The sequence below is a fragment of the Prosopis cineraria genome, unplaced genomic scaffold, assembly GCF_029017545.1.
Source record: "Prosopis cineraria cultivar Desert tree isolate PC_DT_omini unplaced genomic scaffold, ASM2901754v1 PC14, whole genome shotgun sequence".
Taxonomy (NCBI): Eukaryota; Viridiplantae; Streptophyta; class Magnoliopsida; order Fabales; family Fabaceae; genus Prosopis; species Prosopis cineraria.
The window spans coordinates 5,651,946-5,667,271 of record NW_026555345.1 but is presented as its reverse complement, the minus strand read 5'-3'; the positions used below and the strand labels follow the sequence as shown (position 1 = coordinate 5,667,271).

At 31.2% G+C, this 15,326-nt stretch overlaps 1 protein-coding gene across 1 annotated transcript; it reads right to left on the bottom strand.

The window, feature by feature from the left end:
* Nucleotides 1-7,064: 7,064 nt before the first annotated feature.
* Nucleotides 7,065-13,009, bottom strand: LOC129293025 (glutamate receptor 3.2-like). Its single transcript, XM_054930823.1, is given in 8 exon segments — nucleotides 7,065-7,716; nucleotides 8,051-8,445; nucleotides 8,552-8,583; nucleotides 9,154-9,431; nucleotides 9,516-9,544; nucleotides 9,547-10,857; nucleotides 11,029-11,295; nucleotides 12,547-13,009. Coding segments are annotated over 7 exon segments (2,694 nt in total). The 5' UTR covers nucleotides 11,285-11,295; nucleotides 12,547-13,009; the 3' UTR covers nucleotides 7,065-7,323.
* Nucleotides 13,010-15,326: the final 2,317 nt, after the last annotated feature.

Below are 15,326 nucleotides of genomic sequence, written 5' to 3'. Positions count from 1 at the left end.
AACTAGATGTTTAAAAATGTTATATTTTAATTATTTTAGAGTTGAATTCAAAATTATTACTTTAAAACATTAGGTGTTTCACAGAAAATAGTTTAAGAGTAAAAATGTATCTTGATTTAAATTCATGTGACATCATAAGTGACATTTTTTGTCAAACTTAAGTCTCAGTTAATATTTTTAACTGTCAACATTAAGGTAATTAACACCAAGAGAAAATATGATGTTTTAATTATTTTTTAAGTAAAATTACTATAACAAATAGTTTGGTACATTAAATGCTTCTTAGAAAATAATTTAAAGGCAAAAACACACTTAACTCTTTTTAAAACATGCTCCCTTCCTCAAGCTTGATTTAGTGTGTGTTTAGTTTAGTTGGATTTTAAACACCTTTACTCTTCGGTTAAAAAAAAAAAACCTTACTCATAAATTGTAATGAAGATGAGAAAGAATATATAATACTATATAATATGATTGTATCTTAGGGCTGACGTAAGTGCTTACAACTAACCAAATCTAATTGGAAATGTGCTATCTATTTAATTTAACTAAACCAAATCTAATGGTTTAGTTGAATGAATTTTACTATAATATACTTAGATGTCATCAACATAAAAAAGTTATAATAATTGAATATCATTATCATGTTGATATATTTATTTACAATTAAATTGTAAATTTAGTAAACAAGCAATAAAGTTTTTTAGATTGAATGGAATCTTAAATTCTAATAATGCATTTAAATTATTCAATCCTCATGAAGAAGATAAAATCTTCACCAATTCAATGATAGTTTATATTGAAAAAGAAATTACTAAAAATTTTATTACAAACATAATAATTAATTATTTTTATGTTATTAAAAATTAATAAGCAAAACTTAAAAAATGAAGGTATATATATTATTTTTGTTATATATGTGTGTGTAAAATTGAATATAAATATATACATTGAAATATTTATATTATGTTAGTGATATATATATATATATATATATAATTTTCTTTTAATTATCATGTATATTTTGTCATCTTAGCCTTTTCTAATAAATTTTTTTGGTTTTGGCCCTTGGACTTATGCACCTTGAACACATGCATTTCAATACTAAAACACACAATTTTCAAAGTGACAGTGGCTGTTTGAGTCAAATATTGGAAATATACTATGCTTTAATTGTTTCAGAGGTGGATTCAAAATTACTTTGTAGTTTAGTCATCGGGTGTTTTTTGAAAAATAATTCAAGCATAAAAATGTATCTTAATTCGGATTCACCTAACACGGTAGTTGACATTTTTTTGTCAAATGTATGTCCTAGTTAATTTTTTAACTATCACTGTTGAGGTAATTGATATCAAGAGAAAACATGAAACGTTTTAATTGTTTTGTAATAAAACTACTACGATAAATCATTTAGTACACTATATATTTTTGGAGAATAGTACAAGATAAAAATGTATCTTAATACTTCTTAAAAATCCTCTCCCTTTAAGTTTGATTTAGTGTGTGTCTGGCTTAGTCGGATTTTAAACACCCTTCCTTATAATAAAGATGAGAAAGAGTATATGATCATATAAGTGCTTACAGCTAACCAAATCTAATTAATTTCGCCGCCCAGTTGGAAATTTGCTATCTAGTATCTATTTAATTTTGTGTCTGGAGGAAAAAAAAAAAAACTGTTTATATGGGCGAGAACTTGTCCCACGTTGATAACATTTATGGATTTCATGGAATGATGAAGACAACTAAAATATAAAAATCAAAATACTTCCGAACTATGTTGCTGTCTAATGTGGAGGCAAATTACATAATTTAAGATTACATGACTGCCTAAAATGCTTGAAGCAGTTTGTCTTTAATGGGCAAATTGACCAGCGTACTGCAAAAAACAAATTTATTTACCAAACTACTACAAATCTAAAAATATTTATTAAAATGCTATAAATTGAAAATTGGTTTCAATGACACCAAGTTCAAATTTGACCTTTTCAGTGTGAGAAGAATAAAAGTTGGACTGAGTGACACCAAGTTTCATACATCTAATATAAAAAAATTGTGTCAGATGTGACAAGGCTGATTATCATTGTCTCAATATTCTTAAGGCCAAACCTCTTTTCTCCCTCTCTCTCGCTCCTCAGTAAAATTAACTCCTCATGCCCTCTTGCAAGGTGAAGCAACTCTCTTTATCTCATGCATATAGTATACAGTAATATATAGATATTATATATAGTATGTAGAAAAAAAATTATATATTTACATTTTTTTAATTTTTAAATAATTTAAAACTAAAACTGATAAATTATAAAATGAATATTTATATTTTATCAAGAAATTTAAATAGAATTTTTTATTTTTTTCAGGAATTGTACAAGGTTTTTTAGAAATCAGTGCTATTACTTTTTTTTAAAAAAATATATATGACAAAATAATGAGATGCCTTTAAGAAAATGAAAATATTTATGTAATTAACATTATATATTTAATATTAATAATAATAATTTGCTATGAGATAAATCATAGAAAGAAGGACAAATAAATATATCTAAAATAAGAAAATAATAATTTAGTCATTTGAAACATGATAATGCCTTTTAAGTCCTAAGGGACTAACTGTCATTAAAGTTTTTGATAAAATAACAAAAATATTACTTAATTTTAAAAAGTGAAGAATAATGGTGAGAGAAAGTTGTAAATGCCTAAATTATTTTATTCATTTATTGAATTAGAATTATAAATTTTAAAATTAAAAATTGTGAATGAAAAAAACTTTGATACATTTTGCTAATTGGAAAAAAAAATAGTAAGAAAAAGTTGTGAATGCCTAGCTTAGTAAATGACAAAGTGCAACTTTTATCTAATAACAAAGTTTAATATATTCAAGCCTTTTCATTTTCTTAAAAAAAACATCTCATTATTTTATCATATATTTAAAAAAATGATAACATTGATTTCTGAAAAACCTTGTATAATTTCAGGAAAAATTTTTAAAACTTTCTATTTAAATTTTATGATAAAATATAAATTTCCATTTTATATTTTATCAATTTCAGTTTTAAATTTAAATACATATATATAATTCATTTCAATATATTTAAATTATATTAAAAAGGTAAATCATTTAAAAATTATAAAATGTAAATATATAATTTTTTGCTACATACTACATATAATATCGATATATTATTAAATGCTATATGCATGAGATAAAGGGAGTTGCTTGAGTTTGCAAGAGAGCATGAGGAATTAGTTTTATTGAGGAGAGAAAGGAGGTAGAAAAGAGGTTTGGCCTGAGGGATAATAAGACAATGATAATCAGTCTCATCATATCTGACACAATTTTTTTATATTAGTCATATAAAACTCGGTGTCATCCAGCCCAACTTCTATTCTTCTCACATTATAAAAGTCAAATATGAACTTGGTGTTATTGGAATCGATTTTTAATTTATAGCATTTTAGTAAATATTTTTAAATTTGTAGTATTTTGATAAATAAATTTGTTTTTTGTAGTACGCTGATCAATTTGCCTCTTTAATGTTATCTTTAGGGAGAGGCTATATGTGGCATGAACTTGGGCATGATTTGAGAAAGGAAGGTGATGCTTACATGGCAAGCCGTGATTGGCTCATGCTTGCGTACATGGTTCTATTTAGAAGTGTGTTTGGAAATTTTTGTTAGTCTTGATCACAACGTCGATCGTAACATCGTTTTGATCAAAATAACTTGAAATTAGTTTCGTGTTAAAAGTTTTAAAAATCTATTTCCAACTAGAAACCAAATATTCGCTAATCGTAAGGGAGGAATGGCACCAACCATGAAGAAAATTTCTACGCCTATAAAAACAAAAGGTGACAGTATCAAAAGTCTAATCTATGATAAAGATTAGATTTTTTTCTAATCATTAGATATTGATATGATGCATTTTTTAACTTTGCAGACAAAAAATCAATATATTGCATATTAATAAACGTTTACCATAAAAAAGATTTTAAAGAGCAAATTTATCCTGTAAGGTTTTACTTGGTACCTTAATATCCTTAATTTTCTATTAAAGCAATATTATTTTGGAGGTTTCAAAGACTGTGCAATGTCACTTATAGTAATATTTGAAAGTTAAAAGGACAATTTTATCTTAAAAATTTATTTAAATGAGTAATTGGTATCATAAATTTTTTATTGATACAATGCTTTTGGATTATCTAGTTTCAAATTAAAAGAGAGATCCAACAATATGTTATAATCAAAAATTAGATAAAGATGTTGGGTTGAATTATATTAAATGCCTCTATTTTAAGTTAGAATTTCAACTAGTCTTTGTTACCTTCATGCATGTCCAAATAAATTTGTATTTACTCATGGCTAAGCCTATGTAAGCCAAAATCTACTCATGGACACATATATAGACTTGTTTATAGTCAAGATAGGAGCAAGTCTGGCCTTTGCTTAAAAGGAAAATCTATTAAGCGCTCAAGAAGAGTTGGTTTTGCATTCAAGCAACTTGATGTAAGGTTTTTAGTTGAAATCTGAAAAAATGAACTATTTTTGAAATCTAATAACAAGTTGTGATATTTTTATTTGATTTGAACAATTTTAATGTAAAACCATTGCACTAATTAAAAATTTAAAATACTAATTATTTCTTAAAAAACTTTCAAAATAAAATTGCCCTTTTAATCCTTCTGAGAAATTTTCAACTTTATTAACTGTGATGTAGGGATTTGAGAGTAATTTTCTCTTTACTATTAACTCTATTGCCAATTCAAAGCCATTAACGTTGGCCTGTTGCCTAGATTTCTATTGCTATTAATAAAAATACTACTTCCATTTTCTGTAACTCATTAAAAAAAAATCGTAAATCGCTTCCACCAAAAATAAAAAGTACTGGTAAAATGTCATGATTTTCCTTTTTTTTTTTTATGAGCACAAGGAGTAGATTGTGCTGGGAGTAAATATTATCTCTTCCAAATACGAAGTGAAAATATATACACTTCCTAATTAGATTGTGACATGCAGAAGGATTCCTATTATTCTGGTTATTTTATTCACTCTAATTAACTTATGCCAAAAAAAAAATCACTCTGATTAACAATGTGATCAGAGTATTTTTCACTATCATAGATATTATAGATAAAAGGTAAACTCTTTTTGACTAAATTACTATGTACACAAAAATTAAAATTCAAACCTCTAACCTCTTGTTTAAGTGACAAGAATCTTACCACTCATATTGATTTTTGTTAGTTGTTAAGCACTTGAATTATAACAAAAGAAATTACAATGAATGTAGATACATGCATTTTTTTAATTAATAAAAGAGAGAGAGAGAGAGAGAGTTAATATGAATATATATATAAATATATATTTCAATAAGGAAATTAATAAAATACCACTTCCATTTTCTGTAACTCATTAAATAAATCGCAAATCGCTTCCACAAAAAAAAGTATTAGTAAAATGTTATGATTTTCCTTTTTTTTTTTATGAGCACAAGGATTAGATTGTGCTGGGAGTAAATCTATAAATATTATGTCCTCTAAATACTAAGTGAAAATATATACTCTTCCTAATTACATTGTGACATGCACAAGGATTCTTATTATTCTGGTTATTTTATTCACTCTAATTAACAATGCGATCAAAGCATTTTTCACTATCATAGGTATTACAGAAAAAAAAAAATCTTTTTGACTAAATTACTATGTACACAAAATTAAAATTCAAACTTCTAACTTCTTGTTTAAGTAATGAGAATCTGACCACTCATAATAATTTTACTTGGTTGTTAACACTAGAATTATAACAAAAGAAATTACAATAAATGTAGATGCATGCATTTTTTTATTAATAAAAGAGAGAGAGAGAATATATACATATAGAGGAGAGTTAATATGAATATATATAAATATAAATTTCAATGAGGAAATTAATAACAATTAAATTCTTAATAAAAATTTTTAAAAGATAAATTGCAAATATCAATTCAAATATATGCATAAAATATTTAAATTCTAAATATAAATTTCAGTTTGTAATTAAAATTTTTATTTACAACAATTCATATTAATATTTGTAACTGATTTTTCAAAAAAATTTATTAATAACCCATCTGTCATTAATTTTTTTGTACCTAATTGTAATTCTTCCTAAATCCATTCCTTACTTGTATAGGGATGAAACGAAGTCCCAAAAAAAAAAAAAAAGGTAGGTTGCGAATGAGAAGGGGCCAAGTTTTTTTTGGCCTGGAGAAGGGGACAAGTTTCGAGACAACCAAGTATTCAATCTGAGGATGCTATTAATAGTTATATTATATAATTTATATCTATTTAGTTAATTGATGGCAGAAATAATTCTATTTATCTATTTATGGAGTATTTATTTATTTATTTGTGGTGCGATAGGTGAAGAAACAATTTCCCAATTTACCAAACAAGGAACCTGGATTGTTTCTTGTTGCCCGAACCACGTAAAGTGCTAATTTAAATCCTGTGCGCAAGCAAATTGGCTCCCAAGTATTTCGGAGTAACGATATATTTAGCAAGTTTTTTTTTAATAAATTAGCAAAATTTACTTGAAAATTTTTGATGGTTACGATTTATAAAATGAAAGTAACAAATTTTTATTGTTAATTTGTATGCTATAATCATTTAATTAATTTAATAATATTTACTGAAGTGCTTTCATTAATGCTACATACAAAATCTCTATACATAACCAATGCTAATTGTTGGCAAAAAACCACTTCTAATTGGGTTTTAAATTTCTAACTCTTTGCTTCTATTGTTTATTAAACTTTTAAAATAATTATTTCTGTAAATATTCATAATTATTTCAAGGAATATAGTAGGCTACTTTTAGGAGATTTTAATATTATATAGATTGATCAAATAATTTCGAGTTAATTTTTTGTTTGTTTAACCACAAACGTTAAGAATTGTTTAAAAGAAAGTGCAATTTAAAAGAAGGCAGCCGCAGCAGCAGCAGCAAAAGCCGTATCTAATCCAAACACGTTCTTAATTAGACATAGATACTATTTATTTCTGGAAGAAGACATAGATACGCAGGGATGACTCTTACACCACAACCAGCTGCAATGTATTTAAATATACATTTATAGTCTCTCAGAGATGCTTTGCAGTAGTCAAGGAGCTGTAAAGCTCAATTATGCAATCCAAATTTAAACTTTTATCGACATGTTAACTCTCTAGATTCTGAAAACAAAAGATAAATATCAGACAAGCAGAATAGCTAAAATCAAGCTAAAACAGACCTATATTTGACCCACATGACCTGAATAGCTTAGGTTGATAACTACTCTTTCTAACAAGCATTCTATGAAAAATCCTTGCGTTTTCTTTTAAGCTTTCTTTGTGACAGTGACATGTCTTTTTTTTCATCAGCAAAACTTAGAAATGTCTGGATGCGTGCAGAGCGCGAGCCGCCACCATTAGAAGGACCACCATTTTGGGGGAAGTCACGGCAGAACTGGAGAATCATCAAGACCAAATAGACAAGAAGCGCCAGGAAACTTACTATCCCACATAACAAAAACAGGCCCCAAAAGCTTTCTAGCTGAAGTTGCTCGGATCCCTCCTCTGTAATCTTGAACGCACAAGCCTTTGTTGAGAGCCACTTCTCATGAATCTTCTGGAGTTCGCCATTTTCAGACAGAGTCAGAATGGCAGTTGACATATCAATGGATAAAGGAGAGTCCTTTGAGAAGGCCTGCAACAACACATAAGAGATTGAGTGGCCTTCCTAAATACATCCAATGAAACTCACACTGATAACACTTATGGATTTCATAAACTGATGAAGACTAGTAAAGTAAAAACAGAAGTGCTTTGTCCTCAAGCAGTGGCAGAGGAGGTATTAGTTTTGAGCATTAGTGGCGCTGAACTACTTCCAAACTAGCGTCAAATGTGGAAGCAAATATTACAATTTTAACTTTTGATTCTTTTCACCTTCTTTTATAAAATTTAGGGTTTGGCTGTTCCACTGATTGACATCTTTTTAAGTATCTTCCAGAGCAGTTTACACAAGAGATAGGGATACTCACAAATCCCCATCCACTTTTGGTGAACTCCTGGCCTCTAATGGAGAATTTGCAGTGATTTGACATGAAGAGTTCTACATATGGTCGTTCATCAACAACAGCTGCAACGGTTCCCCTCTCGAGAGCGATAGCATATTCTTCTGGTGAACCAAGAGGAATAAGTCGATGTTTTGGGACGTTGAGTTCCTGAGTTAGATAGTTTTCAGCAAATGATCCTACTTGAAATCCTATACGTTCATTACTGGTTATCAAGGTATCGATCCCAGTTATTGGTGAGGAAAGTTGTCGCACAGTGAGAATTGATGTTAGGCTTGCAGTATAGCTTGAATTGATTACCAAAACCACAAAAAGCCAGATGATTAATATAATACGACCGAGTGCACTAACTGTATTCTCTCCTGGAACAAGCAGCAAAAATCAAGGTTAATTTGTTTCTACTGTCGAAAATACCTAGGGCATTTCATGATATGAAATATTATGAATTCAAACAAAAGGCAGACTTACTGTGTGCAAAGAACATGGTGGAGAGGCTAAACCTGAAAACCAACACAATGGAAGGTTACCAACATGCTATGTTGGAAGATTACAAATATGCTATGTGGTGTATGCAAGCTGCCAATCCAATCAGATAGGATGTTTTAAATTGATTTGAGAGCATCTGGATAGATGCGATGCTGAATTTGAGGCAGGGTCTATCATAAGTAGGATACTCTGCCTGGTTGTTATCATGAACCCAACTCTTAAACTAGGACCACATAATCATTAGATGAGACGACTAAATTCTGAAACAAGTAGTTTGTATTACTACAAGAAAACTAGTCACATATAGTAGAGAAATCAATCAAATACCTTATGAATAGAAAAGGAAAAAGTAAGAAAGGACTAGAAATATGTGACCAGCAAGGGAAAGCTTTGGAAAAACAAACATGCTTGACCAAACCAAAAATGAATTGTGCATGTAGATTTATGAAGGACCAGACTAATGTTCAATGATTCCATAGTTTTGGACATGCTAAAGACAATACATTAAACCTGAGCTATGTGGTTTTTCTAGGTCTGTGGGTTAGGAAGCAAAAATCTTTAGCAAAAAGAAGAAAAGTTCTCACCAGAGAATTGTGACAATTTGTTTCTTAGGAGGCCCCCGGAACTCATCATTTGTCCTATGTTCAAGAATCCACACAACTGCTCCAACAATGAGGAAGAAAACAGCAGTAACACCCCACATTAATGGAGTAAAAGGTCGCAAGAAAGCCCAGGCACTTGACTTCAATTGTTTTACTTTTGTAACCACCACAAGTCCTGACTCTACATATGGTTGGGTAAAATCCACAATCTTTGTTCGGTCAGTGACAATGGCAATATCACCTACAGCACCATCAAACACCTGTAAAATGCAACTGCAACATGATCAATATAGCAAAGTTTTTGTCATGTGTAGCAAAAGAATCACGGATTCTGTGAGTCTTACATCAGAATTAATCATATTCACAAGGTCAAATAGTTGGGGTTCTTATGTCCATCTCCAAACAGAACAAACTTGTATGGAACTGCATATGGTAGTAATTTTATGGCAGCGAGGAATACATCTATGCAGTATCCTTGAACTTCATTGGTACCATTTATTTGTGAGACCATGTTCTGATAACTAACTCGATTAGGGACACCAATTCTTAGCTGTCTTCCATTATTTGGAAAAACCCACCCCCGAGGCTTTTCTGTTGTACCACCAGGCCAACTTATACTGGAGAGGTGCTGGTTTAAAATTGATCGGTTGGCTTGCTTAGTGTGAAGCTTCTCAGGAGGAATAACAGATAGCCCCGAATAATTGGACCAGTACCCAATTCGCCTATAACTACTATTGATTACATTAAGGATGTCATATGATGGATTTAAGGGGGATCTATCTGAACGAAATTGAATAGGTCCTGTCAATCCAGTCATATTAATGCGCAGTATGTTATCAAGCAATTGTTTCCCTCCATTGAAAACGCTCAAAAAACCAAGATCCAGAGCCTCCCCTCTCATATGGTTTAAATTTGTATTATTAGAGAATGAAAGATTGCCATTCTGATCAAAAAATGATTTCAATGCAAGGGCAATGATCCAAACAGAATCATAAGCATAGAGTCCATACGGATTCAACCTAATTGAACCATTACTCATCTGGTTCCACCTGGACATAAAGACCTGTTTTCTTTTAGATTGTGGGGTGTGAGGGCGAAGCGTAAGAACTCCTTGGATTGAGTAAGAAGTATTCAAAGGAAGTGGTGAAGTCGAGTCTAAAACAGTTGATAACCAAGAAGAGGCTATCCAGACATAACCTTCAGTCATCATTCCTAATTCCTGAGCCACATCAAAAACCAGGAGACCTGTCTGGGAGAAGGTGTGAAGAACAATCACTCTGGACTCCATACTTTGAACCCTGGTCAACAGAATAGTGATATCATTTCGACGAGCAGTTGGATCAGGGGGCAGTGTTGCTTTATAGGATATCTTACAGCGCCTTTCAGCAAGTTTATCTCCCAATACAGTGACACCATTTCGACTTTGATCATCATCACTATAAATAGAAATAATCTCTTTCCAACCAAAATAGCTAATCATGTCTGCCACTGCAGTCATCTGGAATTGATCATTGGGTGCTGTTTGCAAAAAATAAGGGTACTGCAGCGGTGACAGAGTAGGATCCAGAGCTGTAAATGACAGAAGAGGAACATGGAGTTCATTTGCCAAATGTGAGAGCACAGGGGCCATTACTGAACTCTGTGGACCAATAATAGCAACCGAGTCCCTCTCCAAGAACTTGAGCGCTGTTAGCACTTAAAAAGTCTGAATCATAACAAGTTAACCAACTAACAACATGATAACTTTGAGGTGAAATATTACTTCTCTGATGCAAAATGTATCAAATCTACAAGGGACCAGGGGGGGGAGGGATGTAATTATTAAGTAATAAACCACAGAAGAGATGATAGAAGTACCTCCAATGAAGCCAAGAAAACCACTGAAGTTCGAATCGTGCAGGGTTATGGACAATTTGCGTCCACCAAGGATGCGTGGATCAGAATTCACATCTTTTTCTGCAGCTTTGATGGCAATTTTAGAAACTCGTCCATTTATAGTTTTAAATGTGAAAATAGCTCCAATATTTACTACTTCCCTTGATGCTCCATGTGTGAGTGTCAATGTCGATGCAAGCCATAGTAAACATATAACTATGATGAATGCTGAACTCATAAGTGAAATTCCTACAGGTGAATGAAACTTAATAATTGAAAACTGAAGAACAAATAACAGAATAAACTGGTATTCAACTCTGTAAATGTAAACAAGCACGGTTCAGATGATGAAACACTTGAATCAAAAGGAACAAATGAACAAACACAGAATCAGCATAAAGTAACAACACAAAAAGTTGAAAACTATTTCATATCAGGAAAATTGGTGAGGATGAGGGGATGAAAAGGAATGAATCCCCATAAAAAACGGAAATCATGTAACACAAGATATTTTTTGAAGAGATTTTACAATGGTGAGAAGAAGAAATAAGGACTTGGGAGATTAGAGGCAGAGCACTGACAGAAATAGCGAGATTCACTAGAGAAATGAAAGAACCCTTTGCAGATGGGGGGAGGGGACTTGTCACTATGACTATGAGGATTATCTGAGGACTGAGGAGAAAATTGAAGCGTGACAATGGATGGTTGGTCGCCAGATAAAATGACTCGAGGAGACATATTTGAGGGGACAAATAATACCTATTTTGATTTTGGGCAAGATTTAGATACTTAATCTTATATACTTAAACGTACTTTTATCCAATCAAATCAAAACAAATTAATTTTAAGTGTTAATAATATTAATAACAAGAATTTATTATAGAATAAATAATTAATAAATGATACACTTATCTTGATTTAATTAAAAACAAGCAGCTTAAGCATATAAAACTAAGGATATAAGTATTTTCCTCTTACATGTGTTTAATACAAGATAGATAGATTTAGACAAGGAAAGTGAGGAAAGAGGACCACCACCACCACAATGGGGTTGGGACTGCAATGCATTCTCTCTAATGATGACTTCATTTGCACGGAGTTAATGGGTTGGAAGACAAAGTCAATGGCAGCGAATTTGATTGGGATGTTTAATAATTTAGATTAATTTTAACCTTTTTTTTTTTTTTTTGGGGTCTATCGGGTGCAGAAGGTGGAGGGAGATGATGGATATCGGAATGAATGGTAGTTATTAAAAGTTATGACAACATTCCAAAGTGGAAAAGCTGTCCCATGCGCAGACTGACAGACAGCAACATGTAGGAAAAAGTTGCCTATGGTAATAGTACCATTTCATTTGCTTTTAGGTTACCAAAATTCAGCTCATTATACTCATATCCTCATGAGGCAGCCAAAACAAGATGGTCCAATTTATGGGAAATCAAACAACAAACTTGAAAAACAAAGAGTGTCAATTCAAAAAAAGAAAAAAATGACGCATACCAGGAGCAGCAATGGTTGCTGCAAGAGGAACAACTGAATTCAGCGTTTACGGAATTGACCGAGCACCGTCTGAGACAAGCTAAAAGCTCGGGATGAGACATAAGACTTCTCAGAAACCCGAAACAAACGAATTTGCGGAGCTAAAACTAGTCCAACACATGAATTGAATTCGAATCATCGTTATATTTGCCCAATCCCGCATATATTCTTAGCCGCCCCGACCAATAATGAAGCAGGAAACTAATTTCACCTTCGCTCTCGGCTTAGGAAACCAAACGAGAAGAGCCAGCACTTGCAATCGCAGTTGAAGAAGAAGAGGAGACAAGGAGCACCATGGCAGTGGAGTGTACAGTAGAATGAAGGAGAGAAAGGGAAGAGAGGGAGACAATAAAACAAAATAGAGAGATATAAGGAAATTTCTATCTATTCACTGCTCGCATAGCCATTGTAAGTAGTGTCACGCCACTGCCACAAACAGAGACTGAGGGAGACAATTAGCAACGGACACAAGAATATTCAAGATTAACAAAATGCCCTTATAGATATATAGAAAGACTAAAATGCCACTGCTCTGAAAAGTATAACGAGGAAGCTTAACTGAAAGCCAATAACATCTTACATGTGCACGGTTAGGGATTCTAACGCCTAGCCATTTCTTCAAGTGATGAGAGTAATATATGAGTTATTAAGATTCGTTTTTTTTTTTTTTTCTTTTTTTGGCCGTTTTTAACCTTAGTTGAGGCTATGGCGAGTGACGATTTGATTCTGATGTCATTTTAACTTTTAAAATCAAAGGAAAATTAATCTTTTAAATTTTAATTCACTTAAACTCAATTAGTGGACTATAACTGTATATAACGTAGCATCTGAATTTTTAACTCACCAGAAACTTTGTTTTTATTTTTTTAATAATTTTGTTCTAAATTTACCTATATTTAAATGGAAAAAAATTAAATTTAAATTACATTCTCTCTTATAATTAATGAGTTTAAATAAAGGTGATCTTAGAAAAATACATTAATATCCCATCTAATACATTATATCAAGAGTTATCAAATTTTTTTAAAAGGTACCTTATAATAAAAGTTGGAGGGGATATATTATTAAAATTTATATATTTAATAACGACAAAGTTATTAAAGATAACTTGTGAAAATTTCATTATATATTATACATTAAAATTTTAGATAGTATTAATAAATTTTAAAATTTTTTTGATTTTGATAAAATATGTTAAAATTGAAAGTGATTTATAAATATGATAAAAATAACATCTCTTTTTTTCCCTCCAAATATTGACTATCTTTTTTTATATAAAAAGCATCAATATATTAAATAGAAAAGAAAGTTGAAGTATATAATCCAAAAGTAAAAAAAATGGAAAGAAGAAGTTGGTTTAACATTATGACTGAAAAGCAGTAAGAAGGAAAATATCTTAACAAGATCACGTGAATGTTAAAAACCAACGTTGATCTACTAAATCCAAGCAGGAAGTTTTTGAAGTATTGTTTCCATTAACAAACCGAATTGAAGTTTGACTTTGCTATCAAATGGTGAAAAGGTCCCAAAGAGATTCAAAGAAGAGTGTAGCACAAACACTCTAGGGAGAAAATTGTTTCTGAGAGTTTGAGTGGATCTTCTCCACTTCAGCATATGAATTTACTTCTGATCTAGATAGATGATATATGTAAAGAAAATGCCTTAATTAGATTTTGTTTTTTTAAAATATATTTTCCATTCCAGAAAATTTTGATGATTCCTGCCAGAATAATTTGAGTTTTGTCCAAACCATCAAATTATTCTGACTTCTTTGGGATTGTTCTGTATGAGTGCTTTTACAAATTGTGTAATCATTCCAATTATGAAGAAAAATTGTTGATGAAATTCTGAGATTAGTAATGAACCAAATTTCTTTGTGTAAATTAGATTTAACAAGGTCATAATGCCCTTAATTAGATCAATGCTCCCTCGAAAGAACCAATGATGTCCATCTAATTAGGTCAAAATGAGAAAGTTTGATAATTTCATTTGCAATGTTGGAATCACATAAAGAATGGACGAGTTCTTCATTCCAACTCTTGACGCCGTGATTTCTTGGAATAATTGCCACTATTATTAAGTCTAGGCTTTGCTTAGATGTAAAGTAGAAAAATCCACTAAAAATTCTGTAGGCCACCACTTGTAATGGTCAAGTGAAATATTAGAATTTGCAAAAGCAATTTGCCATATGAGACTTATAAGAACGAGATCAGAGGCAACAAGTGTTCCTTTCTAAAACCAAAAAGCATTGTAATTTGTGAGGCTTCTTTAGTTGGCAGCCTGAGCTAGTATCCACATATTTAAGTTTGGAAGTATTTTCAAGTAAGGAGTGAGGGGTTCTGTAGCAATAATCCTCAACATTTGCTTTCCAAGGAGGGCTAGCTTTATGTGATAGCTGACGAGCATTATTTTTAAAACCGGACCGGACCGGCCGGTCCGACCGGTGAACCGGTGACCCGGCCATGTGTCCGGTCCAGTTTTTTTTTATTTTATTTTAAGTTAACCCGGGTGACCCGGGATTAACCCGGATTAACCCGCCCAACCCCTCGGTTCAGGCGGGTTGGGCGGGTTGAAATTAAAAAAAATTGATAATGATTAACTAAGATATATATTTATTTTTGACATGATAATGATTAATGATAGGTCAATAGGAGTTATAGGGTAAAAAAAATATACTTATGTCAGATAAGGGGATGAAAGAAGCAAAAAGAAATTAAAAAGTATAAATATATATTATATTA